This window comes from Xiphias gladius, chromosome 10 (genome assembly GCF_016859285.1).
Source record: "Xiphias gladius isolate SHS-SW01 ecotype Sanya breed wild chromosome 10, ASM1685928v1, whole genome shotgun sequence".
Classification (NCBI taxonomy): domain Eukaryota; kingdom Metazoa; phylum Chordata; class Actinopteri; order Istiophoriformes; family Xiphiidae; genus Xiphias; species Xiphias gladius.
In genome coordinates, this window is record NC_053409.1 from 17,087,446 (window position 1) to 17,106,998 (window position 19,553).

Below are 19,553 nucleotides of genomic sequence, written 5' to 3' on the forward strand. Positions count from 1 at the left end.
AGCGACACATGTCGCCATTGTGTGAGAAACACTGCATTCTCTGCTTATGCATAGCTCAGAATACATGGTCCGTGAAGCGAAGATTAAAATCTGGTATCTCTCATTTACGTTTTTCAACTGCTTCAGCTTTGAGGGAAGAGGTTAATGTGGTGTCACCTGCTCTCTGCCTGCCTGTTTTGGAGCCTGAGGACAGGAAGATCAGATTACTGCATAACAGGAGAGAGTAAAAAAAAAAAAAAAAAAAGTTTTCTTTTCTTTCTCTGGTACATGATGTTAAGATCCCTACCTACATCTAATTGACAGTGCAGCCAGATCTCCTTTGACGATGCAAGTGAAAAATGATAATTATGGCTACAAATGGTTCTTTTCACTCTCAAACTACCCATGGCGATAGATCATCGTGTAGACATTGTTTTTACGTGCTGTTAAGTGCTTATTGTCACCTTTGGTAGCAATCGCTCGAAAAGGGGGCCACGGCTGACTGATGACCCGCAGAGCTGAGGAAGCGCATTCAGGGTATTCTTCATATCTTTCAACACTGCTCAAATAACCTCTCGTGAAATCCACTTGTCAAGCCATTTTTCTTTGGTACATTATTTGCTGGACCCATTTGTCATTTTTAATGGCTTCATGATAAGGGACTTTTAGGTAATAAAAAATATAACTTGTCACATGCCCATCAGAGGAGAGATGATGTCAGAATTCATGGTTCCCTTTTTTTTTTTTCTGTGGGATTACAATTATAATTTACTTGTCAAAATTCATTTTTATTTCCACTTGTAACCAAGTAAGATCTCAGTCTGCATTTAATATTAATTGATCAATTATAATGCTGTATTAGCTTTCAGGAATAATGTACTTGTAGAGAAAATGCCACACCTTAAAGACCTCAGTCACCCTGTAGCCCAGCTACCTCTGCCAAGCTTTCTACTCTAAACACAACTTTGTCTAAAAGCAAATTCCCTGCATTTTTTGGAAGATTATAATTAGAAAGGAAAATCACCTCAGGTGCCTTTGAGTGTGTATCTTGGCCTCCCCTCTTTAGGTGTTTTGTGTGAGTGTGTGTGCATGTGTGTTTTGGCTACAGGTAAAAAGAAAAGATCTTATCAGCCCTGACTCCTCACCTGTCCCAAGGCAAAGGTAATTAGAAAGGAGAGTATTGAATAGGGGTGCAAGCGCCCAAGGCATTTTGGGCAGCACTCATATAATTGCAGCTTTGGTGGAAGCAGTTCTGAGCAGTGAGGTGTGCTGTTTAGGGGAGATTGGGTGACAGAAGGGCGTACCTGGTGGCCTTTGGTGTTTTTTTGTGTGTGTGTGTGTGTGTGTGTGTGTGTGTGTGTGTGTGTGTGTGTGTGAGAGCATAAGAAAGAGATTTGGAGAGATTTACTTGTGCAGACCTCATGCAGAGAAGAAAAACACAAATTTTACAGGGCAAAGGTTAAGTCTGCATCTGAGCTGAGAGCCAAAACAGCTTATGATATTCTCTGGTGGTATAAAATGGGTTTTGGTGGGCTGTGAGTAGAAGGAAGTCATTTAAGATTCATATTCCTTTATTAGGTACTGAGAAAGACAGGTGGAAACTAGCGGTGAATGGATAAAGAAACAGAATACTTTATTTCTTTCTTAAGGAAGGATATATTCCTTGATGACAAATCCCTGTAGTGATAAGACAGCTGTCCAAATGCAGGATGATCCTCTAAGTGAATTCTCTGGAAGTGTTCATATGCGTGCTGATGGCAGCCAAAACCACAAAAGAGAGAAAGAAGATTTTAGTCTTTTGAAGATGCCAAATTTCATGTAGTGACGTAAGTTCAACTATCTTTGTCTAAGCCTATGAATTTCAGAAAATGCCTCCAATTAGCAACAAAGCATTTCTCTCAAAAGGGAAATGCATATTTTTGTTGGGGAACTGTCTCCTTATAATGCAATATCTCTTGAGCTAACCGTGTTAATTGGCAATTCCACAAGCTAGTATTAAATATTCATGTAATTAGTTAATTGACTGATTAGTGCAGGTGTGTGTGAGGGCGCAGGTTCAGCCGTTAATTGGTCCTCAGCTCCAGAGATAATTGGCATGTGAGAAATCAAGGTCTGTCCGCCGGAAAACCTTTTATCACTGCATGATCTTTTACCTTTCACACGAACATAGCCTTTGTGCTGTGAAGAGGGGAATATATGTCACAAATTTGCTTCCACTGATCACCTCGCCCAATTACGGCCTTGATATATCATTTTAAAATATACCTAAAGGACAATTGATATTTAAAGACATAGAAATTTTACCGACCAATTTTTGAGTGTGGAAGGCAGTGAATGGGCAATTCAAGAAGGAGTTTTTTTTTCTTTCTGTTATCAAAAAGAATGCAATACAAAACCTGTTTTTTCAATCACCTACTGTAACTACTGTAAGAGCCGGAATGTTGGAGCTGTAGAGCCAAGACATATAGATATGGCAAATGTTTTTAAAGAAAGAATACAAGGCAAAAATACAAGAGGACATGTTTACAAGATTAGAGCATGATGATCAGGATTCAGACTCTATCAGACACTATATTAGCTGTTCCTGCAAAAAGACAAGATGCAATTTGCTCCTGAAACTAAGTGTGCTGTCCTCTAACCCAGGCCAAATGAACTTTTAGTCAGTTCAGTTTATCAATTCATATTATCTGTTGACATTTTCTGTACCACAGTAAAGCACTGTTACAATAACTGAGAGACTCGTGGTTTCTGACTTTAGAGTATTAGTACGACTGGGGTCTGAATGCGTAGCCTACTGCTAACGGTCAGGTTCATTTGCTTTCAGTTCAGTCAGTTCAGGCACTTGTAAAAGACAAACAATATTACAGTCAAGTTATCAAAATTAAAGAGAAAAAACAAACAGAATATGAATTCAATTCTAAAGTCAGATGTGGGTGCAACAAATTTTTACTTTATAAAAATAGTGAATTTTTTTTACTCTCAGAATTTTTGAGATTTTTTCTAAAACCCTAGTATATTTAGTTTACTATCATATAACATAAAGAAAAGCAGCCAGTCCTCACAATGGCAGAGCTATTGTGAAAAATGACTCAAAAGATTACTCACTAATCAAAATAGATGCTAATTAATTTTCTGTCAGTCGACTAGTTGATTAATATGCTAATCGTTTCAGCTCTAATGTCACAGAATCCATTAATTGTTTTCTTAGTTAAAAAAAAATCCCTTGTCCTGATTTTACTTTTTTAAAATTTCTCAAATTTTTTTTTTTTTTTTTTTTTTTTTTAAGTATTTTTGGGCAATTTTTGCCTTTTAAGATGACTGGAAATGAGTGGACAGAGAAGTGTGTGGGTGGGGGGGGGGTGACATGCAACAAGGGTGGGAATACATGGTCAGCCCTTCAAACCTCTCATTGCTCTATCCCCTTGCTTTTTAATGATAATGAATAACCTTTTCTGTCCCACAGCAAGAAAATATACACAAAAGGATGCCTCATGAAGTTGAGTTCCTGGACAACCATTTAAACCCACCTGCCCTGTTAGCAACTGATCACGACCTCTTCCTGCCAACTGAATTAAATTGATGTTTTTGAACAGTTAGTATAGGGGTCAACGTTCAGCTGAAGCAGCCCTTAACGGTTGATGGCCTGCAAATGTTTTACTTTTATAAAAGACCTGACACATATTGAACCTTTATGTAAATTCACCATAATTGATTTTTGTGTATAAATAAAGGTGAATTTTGTTTAGTTCGGTGTGGTTGCAAGTACCCTCGGGTTCTCCCCTTGATTTGTTGGACTAAAAAGATTTCATCTTGATGTGATTGCTACACAATTCATGCTGCCTATTATTCTGTTCACAGACACTGAATTTCAGATAAGAGCCTGACAAATTTCACATATAACCTTAATCTTATCATCCTTTGTACGGTGCCGCCTCTTTCCCCTTCTTTCTTCCTTTCCGTTCTGTATTTCTCTGTATTTCTCTGTCTCTCTCTTGCGAAGATCAGGTGATAGTGAACAGCCATTGTTTTGGCAGGGGTCTTTGAGAGCGCTGCTTAAAGGCTGATGTAGCTCACCTACTAGGGAGGAGATGCTTATTTCATCCATTTAAAGGCTAAAATGTTACACATCATGAATCCAATTTTCTCTGCCTTTTCTCTCTGAAGGCAGGGATTAAAGCCGAGCTGTCAGCTGACACGCCAGATCTTAAGACAACCTGCGGATGTCTGCGATACTGCGCTCAGCTCAGCTCAGACAGTATCTACAATCTCCCAGCTTTTAATTTAGCATTAGAGTCAGTAAGCAATATCACAAGCAGTTTCAATTAAATAGGTAACTCACTGCCGTGGGTTTACATGAATCAACCTGTTCAAGGTGGGAAAAGGCCAGTCATGATCATTAAAAAGAATTAGTGCAAAAGTGTGCTCTGGAAATAATTGCCACTGACTACTTTAACTGTAGAAGTGAGAGTAGCATTTTCTGTAGAGTTCAGAAGGAGAATATGTTTTTTTTTATCTGAGAACTTTGCCCTTTGGTCCAAGATTTGAATTTAAAAAGTGATTTTTTTTTTATTTTTTTTTTTTAAGCACAATCAAAGGGTTTTCCAGATTTTGCTTGTTATTGCAGGCTTTTTGCAATATGGTTAACTTGTATTGTGTCTTATAACGTTGTGCATAGGATACATTTTTAAAAAATCAATTTCCACCATTTTTCAAACCTCAGTATAAAAACCAACTTGATTGTCTAGATGGCTCCAGGTTTCCTGATAAACTTTTTATTCCTCACTAATTTCAACCCCTTAAATGTCGACAGGGTTTTTAAAAAATGCTCTCTCTCATTACTGGACTCCCTGGTTTTAAAGTTCACTGAATTTAATTGGTGTTTTATAGGATAATATGGGGTAAAAAGCCCTTTTAAAGGAGGGCCATTCCTCTCAGTCTCTCTTAGGGAAGCTCCTCTCTCTCCGAAGAGCGGTCTTGCTGTCTCTGGCGGCAGACTAATGGCAGCTTCTAGTGGGCTTATTTGGGTTTAATGTGGCATAATGAGGTTAGGTAATTGGGTTTAGGTCAAGTTGTAAAACAGGTTCAGAGGAGGGAGAGATGTGAAGATCATGTAAATGAGTGGTGTTAGATTGCTGAAGGCTCACGCTGGTGGCTACTCAAAGAGTTTTCAAACCATGTATTGTACATCTGCAAGCTCATTCTACCTATCCTCATTTCCAAATGGTTCGAGTAACCTTAAGTCAGTCAGGAACATCTATTAAGAAAACACTCATACAAGTGCTAAGTGGTCTTGGGAGAAATGCCTCCACATTAATGCCATCTTTGTATCATTTTATCACTCACCCCTGTCTTCCTCAATTTCCATCGTCCTCTTCCCTCCTTGTAAATATCAAATCATGTATCATATATTATTTAAGAGCAGGGAAGTTAATGAACATATTAAAAAATGTGGCATCCCGTCAGCAATTTGGAGCCAATTATTAAAATTTGTTAAAAGGCATGACTAATTAAAGAGGATATTTAAATAGGATTGAATTTTAATGCTTTTTTTTTTCTCCCTCCTTATTACCTTTGTGGCAGGGTTAAGATGAGAGGATGTTGAGATTAGATATTCTCACTCTAATTAAGACCACAGATCCCCCGGGAAGAGAATAAGGGCCGGCTCATTCTCTCCCTCCACAATCTCTCCGCCCTCCCTCCCTTCTTCCACTATGGCCCCTTCGTCTCGCCCCTGTAGTGCTGGACCACCAGGGCCCGGAGGAGAGACACAGCTGGGATTAAGATGAACTCGGGATGGGATGCGACATCCTTCCTTCACGTCTCCTCTCCCTTCCCTCTCGTCTCTCATCCGTTGCTCCCCATGGGGCCCACGGATGACACATTAACCTTTGAGGCTGTCAGGCCATGAGAAAAGAGAGATTATCACATTACGATTAACTTTGTTCTTTTAATTAAACACATGGACGTGCTGATGAACAGGACGATGCGATGCCTTGGAATAGAGTAGTTATATTAGATTTTCAGAGAAATTATTAGGGACAATTCAGCAATTTTTTTTATTGAGATGGCATTACTGTCACAACTGCACATCACTCCGTGTAGGTCATCAGTACCTTGTTAATGATTATGTCAATCAATTAATAGGCAGTCACAGAGAGAAAAAATGGAAAATGTTGAAGAGTAAGGCACTGCCAGTGACCATCAAAATGTTTTTTGATGGTCTTTTTTTTAGACAACAGAAAGGTCTTTTACAATAAACATGGTGGCAGGAGCTTATAACTCCACGGTTTGTAATTTCCCAAAATTTTGCATTTTTACATTCATGTCCTGTTATGTTATTATTGTTCCATTCTTTGTAGAAAGCACCTGGTTCTTGGAGCTTTTGTTATTTGTTGGAACAGTGAAGAATGTACAGTAGGAAAATGTAGGCCGTACTTTCTTTGTGAAAGGAGTTGTTTACAGGGTGAGATGGAGTTCACTGCGGTGCCATCAGGAACAGGCGTCTGGCAGGCAAAATCAGGATCTGGTGTCTCGAAGGAGTAAAACCCTCCAATGCTTAACAAGCTGAGTAAAGTGTTCACTGTTTAAGTGCTCCCTTTTATTCCTGCTAATATGTACATAATCCCAGATAAGGCTTATCAAAATCTAATCTTTCATTGAAGCAATCATCTAGGTCTGGATATCTTATTAAAAGGGCAGGAGGGAAGGGCAAAAGGCTGTTTTTATTTTTTTTTCTAGGAGTCTATTTGTTTGGTTGGTTACTTATTTTTTCTGTTTGGGGGGGTGAGCCTGTATTTTAGGAGTGTGCCACCACCGGGTATGCATACAAAGCCTTCCTCCACCCTTCTCTTCCCCTCCTTCTTTTCTCTCCCATGCCTGTGAGTCACTTCCATGCACCATTTCAGGGGAAGGGTAGGAAAAGGCAAATAAACAAGATCTCTTTCCAGAGTTTATGTTCTCAAAGGGAACTAGATGAGGGGGCGGCGGGTGAGGGGGTGTGGGCGGTCTGTGGCCAGCAATTGAAAACTGTTGCCCTTACCCGGAGAGATCTGTGTACACTACTTGCAAAGTCAAATAAATAGATCCAGGGTGCAGGTTTACGTGTGTGTTTGTGCGACTGCCCGTAAACCTCCCTGCCTGTCATCTTCAATCACTGTTCTCTGTTCCTGATCAGACCTCTCTCTCTCTCTCTCTCTTTCCATACGTGCGTCTGTCTCTGTGCATATTTCCCACGTGGGTGCAAGGCCTGGATCCAGAGAAGCACTTAGGAAAACCTCTGGCTGACATGGAGCCCTATCTGAAACAGGTCAGAGACTGGTAGATACTCTACTGCCCTGTTAAACTCTTGACTGGAGTGCATCCATGTATTTCTATGTGTGCGTCATTTGCGTACAGTCAGGTTGCCCCATGTTCATGTTCAAAGTTGTCCAAAGTCTTAAAATGTCTTGAAGTGCTTAATCTAAATTCAAAGCTTAATACTACAGTGAAATATACACCGACCAGCCACAAATTAAAACCAGCTACCAGGTTTAAATTTGTCGCTTATCGGTGTATATTTCTTTCCCTTTCAACTATAGTCTCAGAATGATTTAATTCTCACTGCACTGCTTTCAGTGATATATTGTGAGATCATCACAGTCACACCAATCACGTTCTTGTTTTACCACAGTTTTGCAATTGATTTTGGTATTTTTCTCTTAGACTTGTGTCCGAAAGGTTTAATAAACTTAAAATTGATCACAGAGATGCTCTAGTAATGGAAAAACGTTTTAATTACTTTTATTGTGTTTAAATGACAAGCAGGAATTTGTGTGAATTGTTTGTTTTGTTTTCACTGATTAGCTCTCCCAGAAGTATGGAGTCCATATTTGTGGAGAAGGAGGTGAATATGAAACCTTCACCCTTGATTGTCCTCTCTTCAAAAGGAAGATTGTTATGTGAGTGAAACACTATTAACTCAAAAGTATTTGTCTTAGTTACAGTTTTTATATCATGCGTCTGCATTAACGTTGGGAAGTCGCTTTTTTGTCAACAGTATATGGAAGTTTTAGTTTGTTTGTGCAGTGATGCAGCAGAGACAGTGATCCACTCAGCAGATGCCTTCGCTCCAGTTGGCTACTTGCGCTTCACCAAGATGCACACCGAGAACAAAGACAGCGTGAGTCAAACTTCTGAAAGAATCCATGAGCATAGCTCGTTTCACAAATAAGATCAATGCTTTTCAATGCTGAATCAATAATTTTACAACAAAAGTTTGAGTCGCTTTGGGGCTGATTACTTTAAAACTACTCTGAGGGCAAAACAAATACAAGAACAAAACCCTTTGGTGTCTGATAACTTTGTAGAGGAGAAGAGAAATACAGAACTGTAGGGTAGGGTTCAGATCAACCTCCAGAGGGCCAATCTCTCTCCTGCACTCTCTTGCTCTTGGTCTCTCCCTTCATCCCTTGCACTCTCTCCTCTAGCCCCACATGGCCTACTTTGACGTCTGCAATATTCACTGCAGCCTGAAACTAGGCCCAGCTTAATAAACATGTCTGCTCACATTAAGGCGCTTTGCATTCAGGTAGCTGGCTTAGCGGACACAGACGGGGGTTGCACAGAGGCAGTAGGAAATGGATTTTTGGTATATTAGAGGGACCTGAGTGAGGCTTTACAGACTGGAAGGGTGACATTTTTAAACATTTTACTTTCCTTGAAGAACAGAAAACTTGAGCATGGTTAAATGGGGCGACATTGACCTAATGTATAAGCACTTTTAATCAGTCTTGTTCAAATTGTCTGGTTTAATAAGACACCTACTAGCTGATGAGTGTTCCTGGTGACAGGAAGTGCTGCTTGTACGCCGTTGTATTTGTTGCAGTGAGCTAAGAGGATAAGGGTTACACTGAGGGGTGGCGCTCGCCTGTAGATCAACATGTCTCCAGGGTAAAGCGTGTGATTTGCACGTGTGTTTCTTTGCACATCACACAATAATGTGTTTTGTATTTGTATATGTGCAAGAGAGTATGTGTTCCTGTTTGTAGCCTTGCGTGTGTGTGCGTGTGCGTGTGCGCATGTTGGGTGGGGGCTGGGACAAAAAACATACCCCCATCCCACAACCTCTGTGACCCTGCAGCCTCACTCCCTACAGCTATATATTTTTTCACTCCCCACACTGCTGCTCCCACCCCCATCACACAAACACACACACACACACTCTCACAGCCCCCCCTAGGTTTCTTGGGGAAGAGCAGGGAGATCCAGGGTCTGCAAGGGGTGGGGACGTGGGGGGCAGGCAACCAGGGGAGAACCTGCCCTGGTTCAGCCTTCTGAAGCTTTTCTCGTCAGGGTGACAGATCTGCGGTGACACCAGCACTAGAGGAAACTGCACCGGGCTCAGGGGGTGGGGATGGACCACCATCATTTGCCCTCCGTTAATGCTAGTCAAGCTATTTTTCATGCTGGCCGAGAGAAAGGGGCTGAAGTATAATTAATTTGATTATCATATGGCCTAATATAGTTGACAGCAGATGAGGGGGGTGAATGAGTGTTGGGAAGGGTGAGGGGGGCGTTGAGAAAATATGAAATATGTATTTAAATGTGTGACGCCCTAGCAGAATTTGGCAGGTAATATGTATGCCTTAGAGAATGGTAATGATTTGTTATTTAAAGAAGTAGCAGAGTGTAGTATAAGTAAAAAGAAGAAAAAAAAACTTGTGAAATCCAAAACATGTCTCACCCATCCAGTCATGAGGTTTGACTGACAGCCAGCATGATTGAATCTACAGTATCAGAAAAAACCACTCCCTATTTGCCTGAACAACGAATATGTTAGCATGTTGTTTCATATTCATTCACCTTGAAGTTATGTGTGTCTGGGCCCTTGTCATGAAAGACTGACAAACACAGCCCGCTCGGTGGGGTATTTGAAAAGGTTGGCTAATTATACAGCGTTTTGTCTGTCTATGCAAAAGGCTCAGCGCTCTTTGGTGGGTGTTTGGCCTGATGTATTCCCTGTGGTGCTCTATTGCAGGATGTGGTGGCGAGAGCTTTGCCCCATGGTAGTTGTCCTTGCCAGAACTCCATTGACAAGATGACTGAGGAGGTGGAATATGCTGATCAAGCTGAAGACAACCAGCAAGAATTTACATCAAATTGTGACCTTAGTTGTCAGCAGGGCCAGGGTGAGATTCATTTATTGTGAGACATGCATGCGTGAGTGTGTGTGTGCGTGCATGCATATACGGGTGTTTCGGATGATATCTGTGTGTGGTGAGTGCTCCCTGAATCTGTGTCATGCGGCCAGCATCAAGATGCCGGCATTTTTGAGTGATTGTTTGACAAGCGCTGTCATTTCATAAGTGTATTTGTGACAGTCTCCGGATTCGTTTCTCCTTTGGCATAAACCACCTATGCATGAGTTCCTTCTCATACAGTATCTGTCCTGGTTATAGATGAAGACACATATGATATTTTGTATGTCCTGTAAGTCTTGATCAAGCATTATAAACATTGGACTAACAATTTGTGGTACTGCCTGCACAAAGTACTTGTGCAATTCTAAACCCGCTAATCCTCTTCCTCGTCATTATATTGTATCTCTTCCTGTAGATCCACCTCCATCCTGCTCACCTAGAAGCTCTAAAGGCTATCAGTGGATCTCTGGCATCAATGGCCTTCAGAGCCAAGACCCTGGGATACAGGGCCAGACATCGGCAGCTTTCATACAGCTGCAAAGTAAGGGAAAGTGTGAGAGAGAGAAAGTACAAGAGAGTGAACACTTATGAAGAACATGGCGTACTAGAAATGTGGACATGCTTTTTAATATTTCTACACTCAGGAAGAACACAAAGGTCTACTAGGAAATTCTTTTTTTCCTCTCTGAAATTGCCGAAGCAAAAGGTACAGAGGTCGACACACACAAGTAAACTAGCCTTTCATATGTCATGTTTTCTTCAATCAAATAAAAATTACATCTTTGATACGATCAAGGGGAGATGATACAGAATTCCTTTGTCCAGGGGTGATTTAAGCAACTCAGTAAAATATTCTTTACTTTAGCCCTAAAAAAAACCAATGGAGAGAATCATATGCGGAAAAATTCTTTGTCCCTTGGGTGTCTTTCTTTCTCCTTGCTCTGTTAGCTAAACATACACGCGGAGGTGTGGCAGAGCTTGAAAAGTCGTTCCTTATTTAAAAGTGCTTGTCAACCCAGCAGGCAATACCCTGTGTGTCAGAGGCTCCGTCTGTCACAAGAATGGGATAGTGAGTTGGCCACCAAACAAGGACAAGCATTTTAAATTAACCCAAACCAGGCCTTTTTAAACTCACATACAGTGAAGTCATGTAGGCTGGGTTATTGTTTTTGCCCTGCAGAATTTTAAAAGTGTACACTTTTACTGTGTATCTAAGTCTTTTTTTTCTCTTTCTCCTTTTTGATGGAGAAAAAGGAGCGAAAGATGAAAAGCATATTTAATGTTTATCGTGGTGCTCGGCTGAAAAGCCTTCACAGTGCAGAGACAATATTAAACAAGTTAATATTTAATGAACAACCTCTTTGTATGAGGGCAAAGTAGTCTGAGACGCTGGTGTTGGCAAAGGAAAAACAAACTTGAAGCTCTTTCAAATGATTGTAGGGAGAACAGCTTCGCTTTGAGCCCTTGCGCCTGCATTGGCAACCAAAGCCTACGATCTGCACACATACTGTATTAGGCTGCGCTTTATAAGACGGGACGAACAGCACTACCACTTGAAAGCAGTTTGAATGGATTTCAATATCAGAAATATCTTTCATTAAACTATCCACCCCTTAACTATAGTGGTGATAGTGTACAAATGACTGTTTGATTTACTATATTTTTAGGTACAGCACAGCTGTAAGACTGGCAGTTTAAACTAAACTGAGTTAACATGGTCCCAAACTGCTATTGAATATACCTCTACAAGCAAATGTCTGTACACTGACTTAGACTCAAGACTCATTTGTTCAATGCCAACTTTGTAAGGTGCAGTGGGAGTAAATGGAACTTTATAGAGGTAAACCAAAAAGGTGGTTCTCAGAGAAACATTTGCATGAAATTGCGGACCAGTTATAAGGGAGGATGTACTAGGGCACTGTTTTTGGTCACAAAATTACTATACCAACAAGGTGAGGTAAGGTTATGGTAGGTATAGTTATGTTACCTTAATTTACAATATGTCACACTGTATTCATTTATAATGTGTTGCATGTGTCCAGGTGAGTTGGACAGCAGAGGCTGGAAGATTAAGGACATTATCCTGGTTCACCTGTTCGTGAGCAGCATGGAAAACTTTGGTCCACTCAACACAGTTTATAAGAGACACTTTGGCATAAACCCTCCAGCCAGGTAAAGGTGCAAACACACATACAGACCATTGTCTTTTTCTGTCTTCTTTTGTATTGAAAAGCTCAAAAGCCTTTGCTTCTCTTCAGGATTTTCATTCTTAATTTCAGTTATTATTACAGCATCCATTCCACATTTCCCCTCTTTCTCTTGTAGGGTGTGTGTCCAGGCTCCTCTGTCCGCTGGTCAGCTGCTGCAGATGGACTGTCTGCTCCATGACTGGATCGAGCCCCTGCAGGAAGATTGCTTCCACCAGAGAGAGGCCCTGCATGTCCAGAGCCTGTCCCACTGGGCCCCAGCCAACATCGGGCCCTACAGCCAGGCCCTCAGGGTAAGACTCTAAAGTTCACAAGAGGAAGAGGTGGTGGGTACAGTGCTGACGGGTTGAATTTCATGGCAGCCAGAAAGGACAGTATATGCTTAAATGAGCCTAATTTGTCTTGTAGAGCTGCAACTAACAATCATTTCCATCATCAGTTAATCTATCAATTGGTTTTGGGGTTAACTGATCCATGCTTTAGTCTATACAATGCCTAAAAGTAATGACAACTGCCCATTAAACATTGCAAGAGCCAAAAGTGATGTCTTCAAATTGCTTATTTTGTCTGACAAACAGTCAAAGAAACCCAAAGATACTAAATTTACAATATGTAACCGAGAATGTTTTAGATCTTCACATTTTAGAAGCTGTAATCAGGTAATTATTAGCATTTATAAATAAGTGATTACCAATAGTAATTTTCTGTTAACCCACTAATCAATTCATTTAACTAATCAGCACAGCAATGCTGTCTTGTTAAAGAATATCCTTTACAGGGCAGCCTGTTAAATCAATGTTCATTAGTTCATCAGTTCCTATTATTATTGTTCATTTTAACCTTCACATTCCTGGTTTGGCTACTGATTGCAAAAAAATAGTGAACCCTCTCCCTGTGAATCCCTCGATCCTTGTCTGGGAGGGGCTGAGCAAAAAACAAGGAACATCATTTTCTTTTGCGTTATAGGTGGCAAATCAAAGTGACACTTTAGGAAGGTAAGTAATGGATAAAGGGAGGGATACCAAAGGTTTAATATGATGACTGATGAATCTCTATGGTGATTCTTGTGCTGCTCGGCTCTTACAAAGCAACTGCACTGTCTCAGATAATGTGCAGCACTTTGTGTATCTCTGTTTTCTCTGTTTTTGTATAGATGCATACATGCAGATGCATGTGATTGTTGTTCAGTGTGATAGTTCGTTCTCATTACTACTTTTGTGTGTACATGTAAATATGTATTCCCATTATAGTGGGAAGTATGTATCCATTTTTGCACTTGTTTGTAAAGCTACGAATCGAACTTCTTTCATATTGTTTAAAAACCAGAAAGAATGTTGAATTCAAAGGCAGAGCAGAGGAAGTGTGGGCCGTGGTTGCACGGTTGGCTTGGTGTTTTGTTTACCCAGTGTGTATTATATGGGATTACACTTGTCAAGGTACTGTCAACAAGGATAGTGTCCATCTCCTCCACACTGTCCTTGATCCTGCAGCCAAATCCGTCCATGAGTGAGAACATGTGCGGATTAGCCATTTGTTTCGAGCTTGACGGCATATCTCACCAGTCTGTCACTGAAGCTCAGAGGATCTTGTGCAGTTTGGATTCCTGAGATGTACCCTACAGAGTCAGGTTTGCTTTTAACATGCCAGCAGTGTTTGATTTCGTCAATGGAGTCTCATTGAGACATGAAATTAAAGTCAGCTGTGAGCATGAGCTATTGCATCTGGAAAACAGTCTAATCTCTCATCCTTCTAATGATCATTCATATCCAAAGCAATTTGAGAAAACAGAGAGAGGAGTTTGCTGGCTCAGAGCTTTGCACAGCGCTTCATATGATCCCCGCGTTGTCTCTCAGGGTGTCTGCTCCTTCTCAACGCTACAATGACTTAATTTGATCAAAATTGTATTAACAATTCTTCAGTACAGCTAGAGATTTTTACATATTGATACAATTACCCCCTTGCTGTGACGGCGCATACTGTGCCACCCCTCTACTCACGAGTACCACGTGGACTCCATCTTAATGGCAATTTTCCTTGGTGACTGTTGCCATGTGACACCATAGCGACAGGGCTGTGCAACAACAGAGACTGAAAAGCTGCCGTCTGAGACCAGATAACCTGGAGCCCTCCACATTCACTGTCTGTGGAAAAAAATTAGTAATTAAAAGAAGGATCCAGCTTTGGAAGGGGGGGAGAATTTGAAATGATTAAAGGATGAATTTGTGTTCTTAATTATGTCCAGATAATGTAATCATTTTGGTGAAGCAAGGGTGTTTTGCGATGAGTTATTTGAAGGGGCTGTGAGTTATGACTTTATAGAGAAAATAAATAGCAAATGATATTGGCCTTTAATTAGTTATCTGGTTAACTGTTTACTTTCTTATTAATCAGACAAATCTTAGTTCCTCTGTAGTGCATGTATGGCTAGTATAGCTACAAAGTTATCAATGCCAAAACCTGTTGTGACCAGTATATTCATTTTGACAAGTGTCCAGTGGTTTGAGAGAGAGCACATGGCTAAAGACAGAACATGGCACTCTGGCAAGGCAGGATTTGACCACAATAGGTCTCAACATTGAAGAGTGGAAGTGTTGGAGGTAGAGAGAAATGGCAATGGGGATTGGCATGTGATGGATGCTGGATCTTCAGACTATCAATCTATTCATCCGTCTGTCTGGCTTGTCATGTCTCTCAGCTTCAGCTCTCAGGAATGGCAAGCTGACTGAATGTCAACTTGGCCTGGAAGACTGAGGGATTCAGATCTGACTTGATTTAAAGAATTAGTTAACCTTTATGAAGTCAAAGCTGGGGGCCTCTTCGTGTATTTTATGTTAATGTATTATATGGCCGTAGTTTAGATAAAAGCCACAGGATATAAAGACAGTGATTTACTTTATGCTTTGTCTTTACATTTTTTCATATTGTTCCTTACCGGTTGCATTCACCATAATATATATTACTTGTAGTGTAATATATTGTTTGCGAGTCTGGTAGTATCAAAGTTCTTGCCACTAATTGTTTTGTTTTGCTGTCTTATTTCTCAGAGATCTAATGCAAATTTTGCTTTGATTTGATTTAGACACAATTTGCATAATCTAATTAAGATATAAGAAATGTCACTCTTTTATTACATCGGTCAATTCATTAAAAAACAAATGGTGCTCTCATACATCCAGTTTTTGTTGCAAAATATCAAAACAAATTCTCTCATTACAACAAAAGCCAAGTAATGGTGTGCTTTTAAAAGACATAAAAGTGATTACTACATTTTCTGTCAGTTGTTTCTTAGAAGGAGCTTTTAAACAATTCTGTTGCATTAGCATAATGGTAGGAAAAAAAGAGCATGGGCCTGTTTCTTTAGCCAGCAATGTTCCACATTTTTACATAGAAATCCATTTGTACTAATAACAGACGATTACGCTTATGAGTTGCCAGATGGAAAAAATTGACCTATCATTTACTAAAGTCAGAGTTAACGACTGGAGTCTCAATCTGTAGCATTTTTTCCACATCTTTTTAAATTAATGTTGCCCGTTCCGTCACATTCCCTTTAGATCTGCATTTATGGATGCAAACACAATAGCCAAACCAGGTTTGACTAGAAAGACTATCAGCTGAATGGTTGTTAAACATCTCCTCTTTCTTGTTAAGGTAAGTGGCTCACCCCTGGGATATTTGCTGGGAAATTATACTCACTGATCAGATTCTGTGGGCTATGTTTGGGGAGCTGACTGCGCTAGCCTCAGGTTGCTGGTGAACACTAACCCCTTGCCTCATTCCCCTAATTGTGAGTGACAGTCAATATTGTGGAAGACCGACTCGCACAAGCTCGCGATAGGATTTGCATTGGATTTTGAAAATTGTCAAAGTTGACTTTGAGGCATCTGGAGGGAAGTGGATCTGACGTTGCCAATTAACGTCAAAGGGAGGGGTGTATTGAGCCGAGTGCGAGAATTTGAATAATTTTCTTACAGGAGTCTAAATGTCTAAAAACCATGAACTGAACTTTGTCTGACCCTCCTGATGAAGAGTTCAGAGGTCAGGCTGAGACACAGTGAGGTTGGGCCACCCATGTAGCGCCAAAGAGAGGGAAGTTTCTTCTGCTCGTTTGAAGCCCCTTTTTGATTTGGTTTATTTCAGCCAACAAGGTATAGACAGTATATTACGGTGTTTTCCATTAGAAATGTCACGGGAGAACAAATAGTACATGATGAGTTTGTGAAGATAGCAGGCCCACCAGTAAGGTTCTTTATGGTGAATAATCAAAGGGTTGACAGCTGAATATGAGCTAGTGTGGCGGGTGAGAAAGCAAAAATTTTAATGATGAATAACAGAAATTAAGCTAAGTGCTTTAGTTTTATGGTTTGTTGTTCTCACCCAGAATGTTTCACGACTGTAAAAGAGCCAACTTGCACAATTCAGCAACCCCCCACCACCACATCAAACACCCCCTTCATCTCCCCAAACTTCCTCAGCCTGCATCTAGAGAATATATCTACCTCAATTACCACAGAAGAGTAATTAGCCAAAAAACCGTGTGTGTGCGTGCATCTGCGTTCAGGGAGGTATTCATGCAGCATGAACAGATTAATTAGGACATTTAACTTCATTTCTAATTCAACAAAATTAATCCCATAAAATATGAGGGATCTCGGAGGAGGTGCCTGTCAGCATCTGACGCCTCTCCCCTGTTTGCCATAATCTATTAAAACCTAGCTTTTATCTCACCTCTCCCCTGTCATACTTTATGGATTTTTTCATAAACACGGCCCATACTTCATAAATGTCTCAATTTTCTAGTCTATTAACATTACTTCAAAAGCGCTTGATAAAAGAGGAGGGCATGCGTGAAATAATGCACCAATAATATGAAACGCTGGAGGCAAGAACAGTAGGGGCGGCTCTCTAGCGTGCACACTCAGACAATGCAAGGGATGATATCAAATTTAATAAAAGAACAAATGATCACTTCCAACCAAGGAGGAGGGGAGATGAGGCACGGAGCAAGGGATGGGGCCAGGAGGAGAACGGTTGTTGAGTAAATGAGTCGATGAAAAATGAGGTCTTGAAGGCTTAGCAGTTTGAGCAGTCATGAGATTGAATGCTACTCAAAACTACGGTGTTCTTCAGCACATGTAGATACTTGCTCCTAGTTGCAGTGGAGGATGTTAACACAGCCTTGTTTTTTCTTTTCATTTCACTGAAGGCACAAGTAGAATAAGCTCGCTGTTTCCTTTCCAGAATGCCCGAAGTGTGTGCAATGAGTTGAACCTTTTGTCTGGAGAGAGTCAGAAAGGTTTTGACTGACAGTCAAGCTTCACCTCAGAGCCCTTCCCCAGTGAGCATCGATTCAGTTCCTGTCTCTGAAGATCACTGGAGTCTGTCTCTGTGGGCTTTACTCATCCTACCCAAATGCTGGGGTCAACTGTCTTCAATTGAACTGGACACAAACAAAACACACTGATCAAACCCAGGAAGACCTTACCACAATGGCATGTCGGCCGTGTGCCCCGAGGCCAGGTCTCACAAATACACAGACAGACACACACAAGCACCTGTGTGCTCTTTGTGATAGGCCCTGGCTGTATGACAAGGTAAACTGGTTGGGTCATCAAAATGATTCACAGGTGACTCACTGTAACACAGTCATGACTGATAGGACAGGTATATGGCTTTCAAAGCAAATTCAGTGACATGCAAATAGATGAAGATGTATGCAAAGAAAAACAAAACAGGCAATTGACTGTACTCATTAACTAATACCATCAATAGATTCATACCTAACCATTTTTTGACAAATGTTTGCTTGGGTGCAGTCCTGTATACTCATGTCATTTATACATACTCCTGGTTACAGTTTTATATCCATAAATGGGAACAGGACATCCTTTCCCTTCCTGTAATATAACGCCACTTCCCAAGAAGTATATCTGCATTGACACATGGTCGTAGCTCTGTTGTGGGACAGTGCTGGGGCTGTTGGATGGGGGGCTGGGCACTTTTGCCCCATGTATGTGAGAGGTCAAATCAGACCACCATTTAAATCTGATGAGGGGGCAGTTTTATGGGAAGTGGTAGATGGCAGCAGGGATAATTATGCTCGTTCCAACCCTATCCCACGTGCCCTAATTCCCCCCTTTCTCTTCTGCTGTGACCGCATAGAGGCTGACCTACCATGGCGGGAGTCATTTTCAGGAGTCAGTGCGTTCTTTGTTACATTATCCTGTGCTGCTGCTGCTGCAGCACCACGTGGGCATAGGCTGGTATTACCAGGCGAGGACAGGGGAAGGACTGGATCTGTCAGAGTGCATCGGCTCTCAGGCGGTCGCCTACGCCGGCGCTGTGCCTCTGCCCCAGCCCCTGCCACACTCCCACTCATTAATGGGCCTGGCCCTGACAACTGATCCTAATTGCCTTTGAACAGCTCTTCATGTATTATTGGTGCCTGACTGCCTTGGTTCATGTCAACAAGCCATGGGAAACAGAGACAGGATAGGCGCAGCCATCATCCAACTTATTCATTCACATACATGCACAAAATGTACACACAGGCATACTAAATGATTTGGGTGACACATATACTTGATATGCATATAAATAGATGTATATATACGTTGTGTGTGCACATGTACACACAGGAGGACATCTCACCACTTCACCATCTTTAAACAACTGGGAAGCCTCAAAAGACACAGATCTCTGGTGCCTCTAGTGAATGGTCAGCATCCTAATTGTAGTTGAGTCTTTCACCTCTTCAGTTTTGCAAATGACTTTGACGCTCTGTGAAAAAAGCATTGTATACTTGTTTTTGTGACTATATGAATAGAATAAACAGGAACATTTAATGGAATGTAGATTTAGGTGATCAGCAATGACGTATGAATAAGATGTTATTTGATAAATGGTAGACACTGCTTTTAATTTGAGAGAACCATATGCTACATGAGTGTATATATGTGTGTTTGTGTGATTGCGTGTGCGTGTGGGTGCGTGCGTGGTTGTTTGCTTCTCACTTTGTCACTGCTAATGAGTAGTGGAGGGGTGAATGGTTCAGAGACATCAAGAAGGCATCTGAAAAGCGTCGTGTAAAGATCCCACCACTGATATCTGCCAAGACACTCGCGCCATTACAATTGCAATCACAAACACGCAGTCAAAACACATCAATTATTTGTAGTCCCATGTGTGA

General features: G+C 41.0%; 1 protein-coding gene across 2 annotated transcripts in view; it reads left to right on the plus strand.

Moving 5' to 3' along the window:
• The window catches only part of dph6 (diphthamine biosynthesis 6), a 59,598-nt gene that overhangs the window by 17,561 nt on the left and 22,484 nt on the right, over positions 1–19,553 (plus strand). For both annotated transcript variants that reach the window (XM_040137298.1, XM_040137297.1), the window contains exons 6-12: positions 7,224–7,285; positions 7,822–7,916; positions 8,044–8,137; positions 9,995–10,145; positions 10,573–10,698; positions 12,200–12,329; positions 12,483–12,657. In XM_040137298.1, the coding sequence (XP_039993232.1) occupies positions 7,224–7,285; positions 7,822–7,916; positions 8,044–8,137; positions 9,995–10,145; positions 10,573–10,698; positions 12,200–12,329; positions 12,483–12,657 (833 nt within the window). The remainder of the gene's footprint in view (positions 1–7,223; positions 7,286–7,821; positions 7,917–8,043; positions 8,138–9,994; positions 10,146–10,572; positions 10,699–12,199; positions 12,330–12,482; positions 12,658–19,553) is intronic.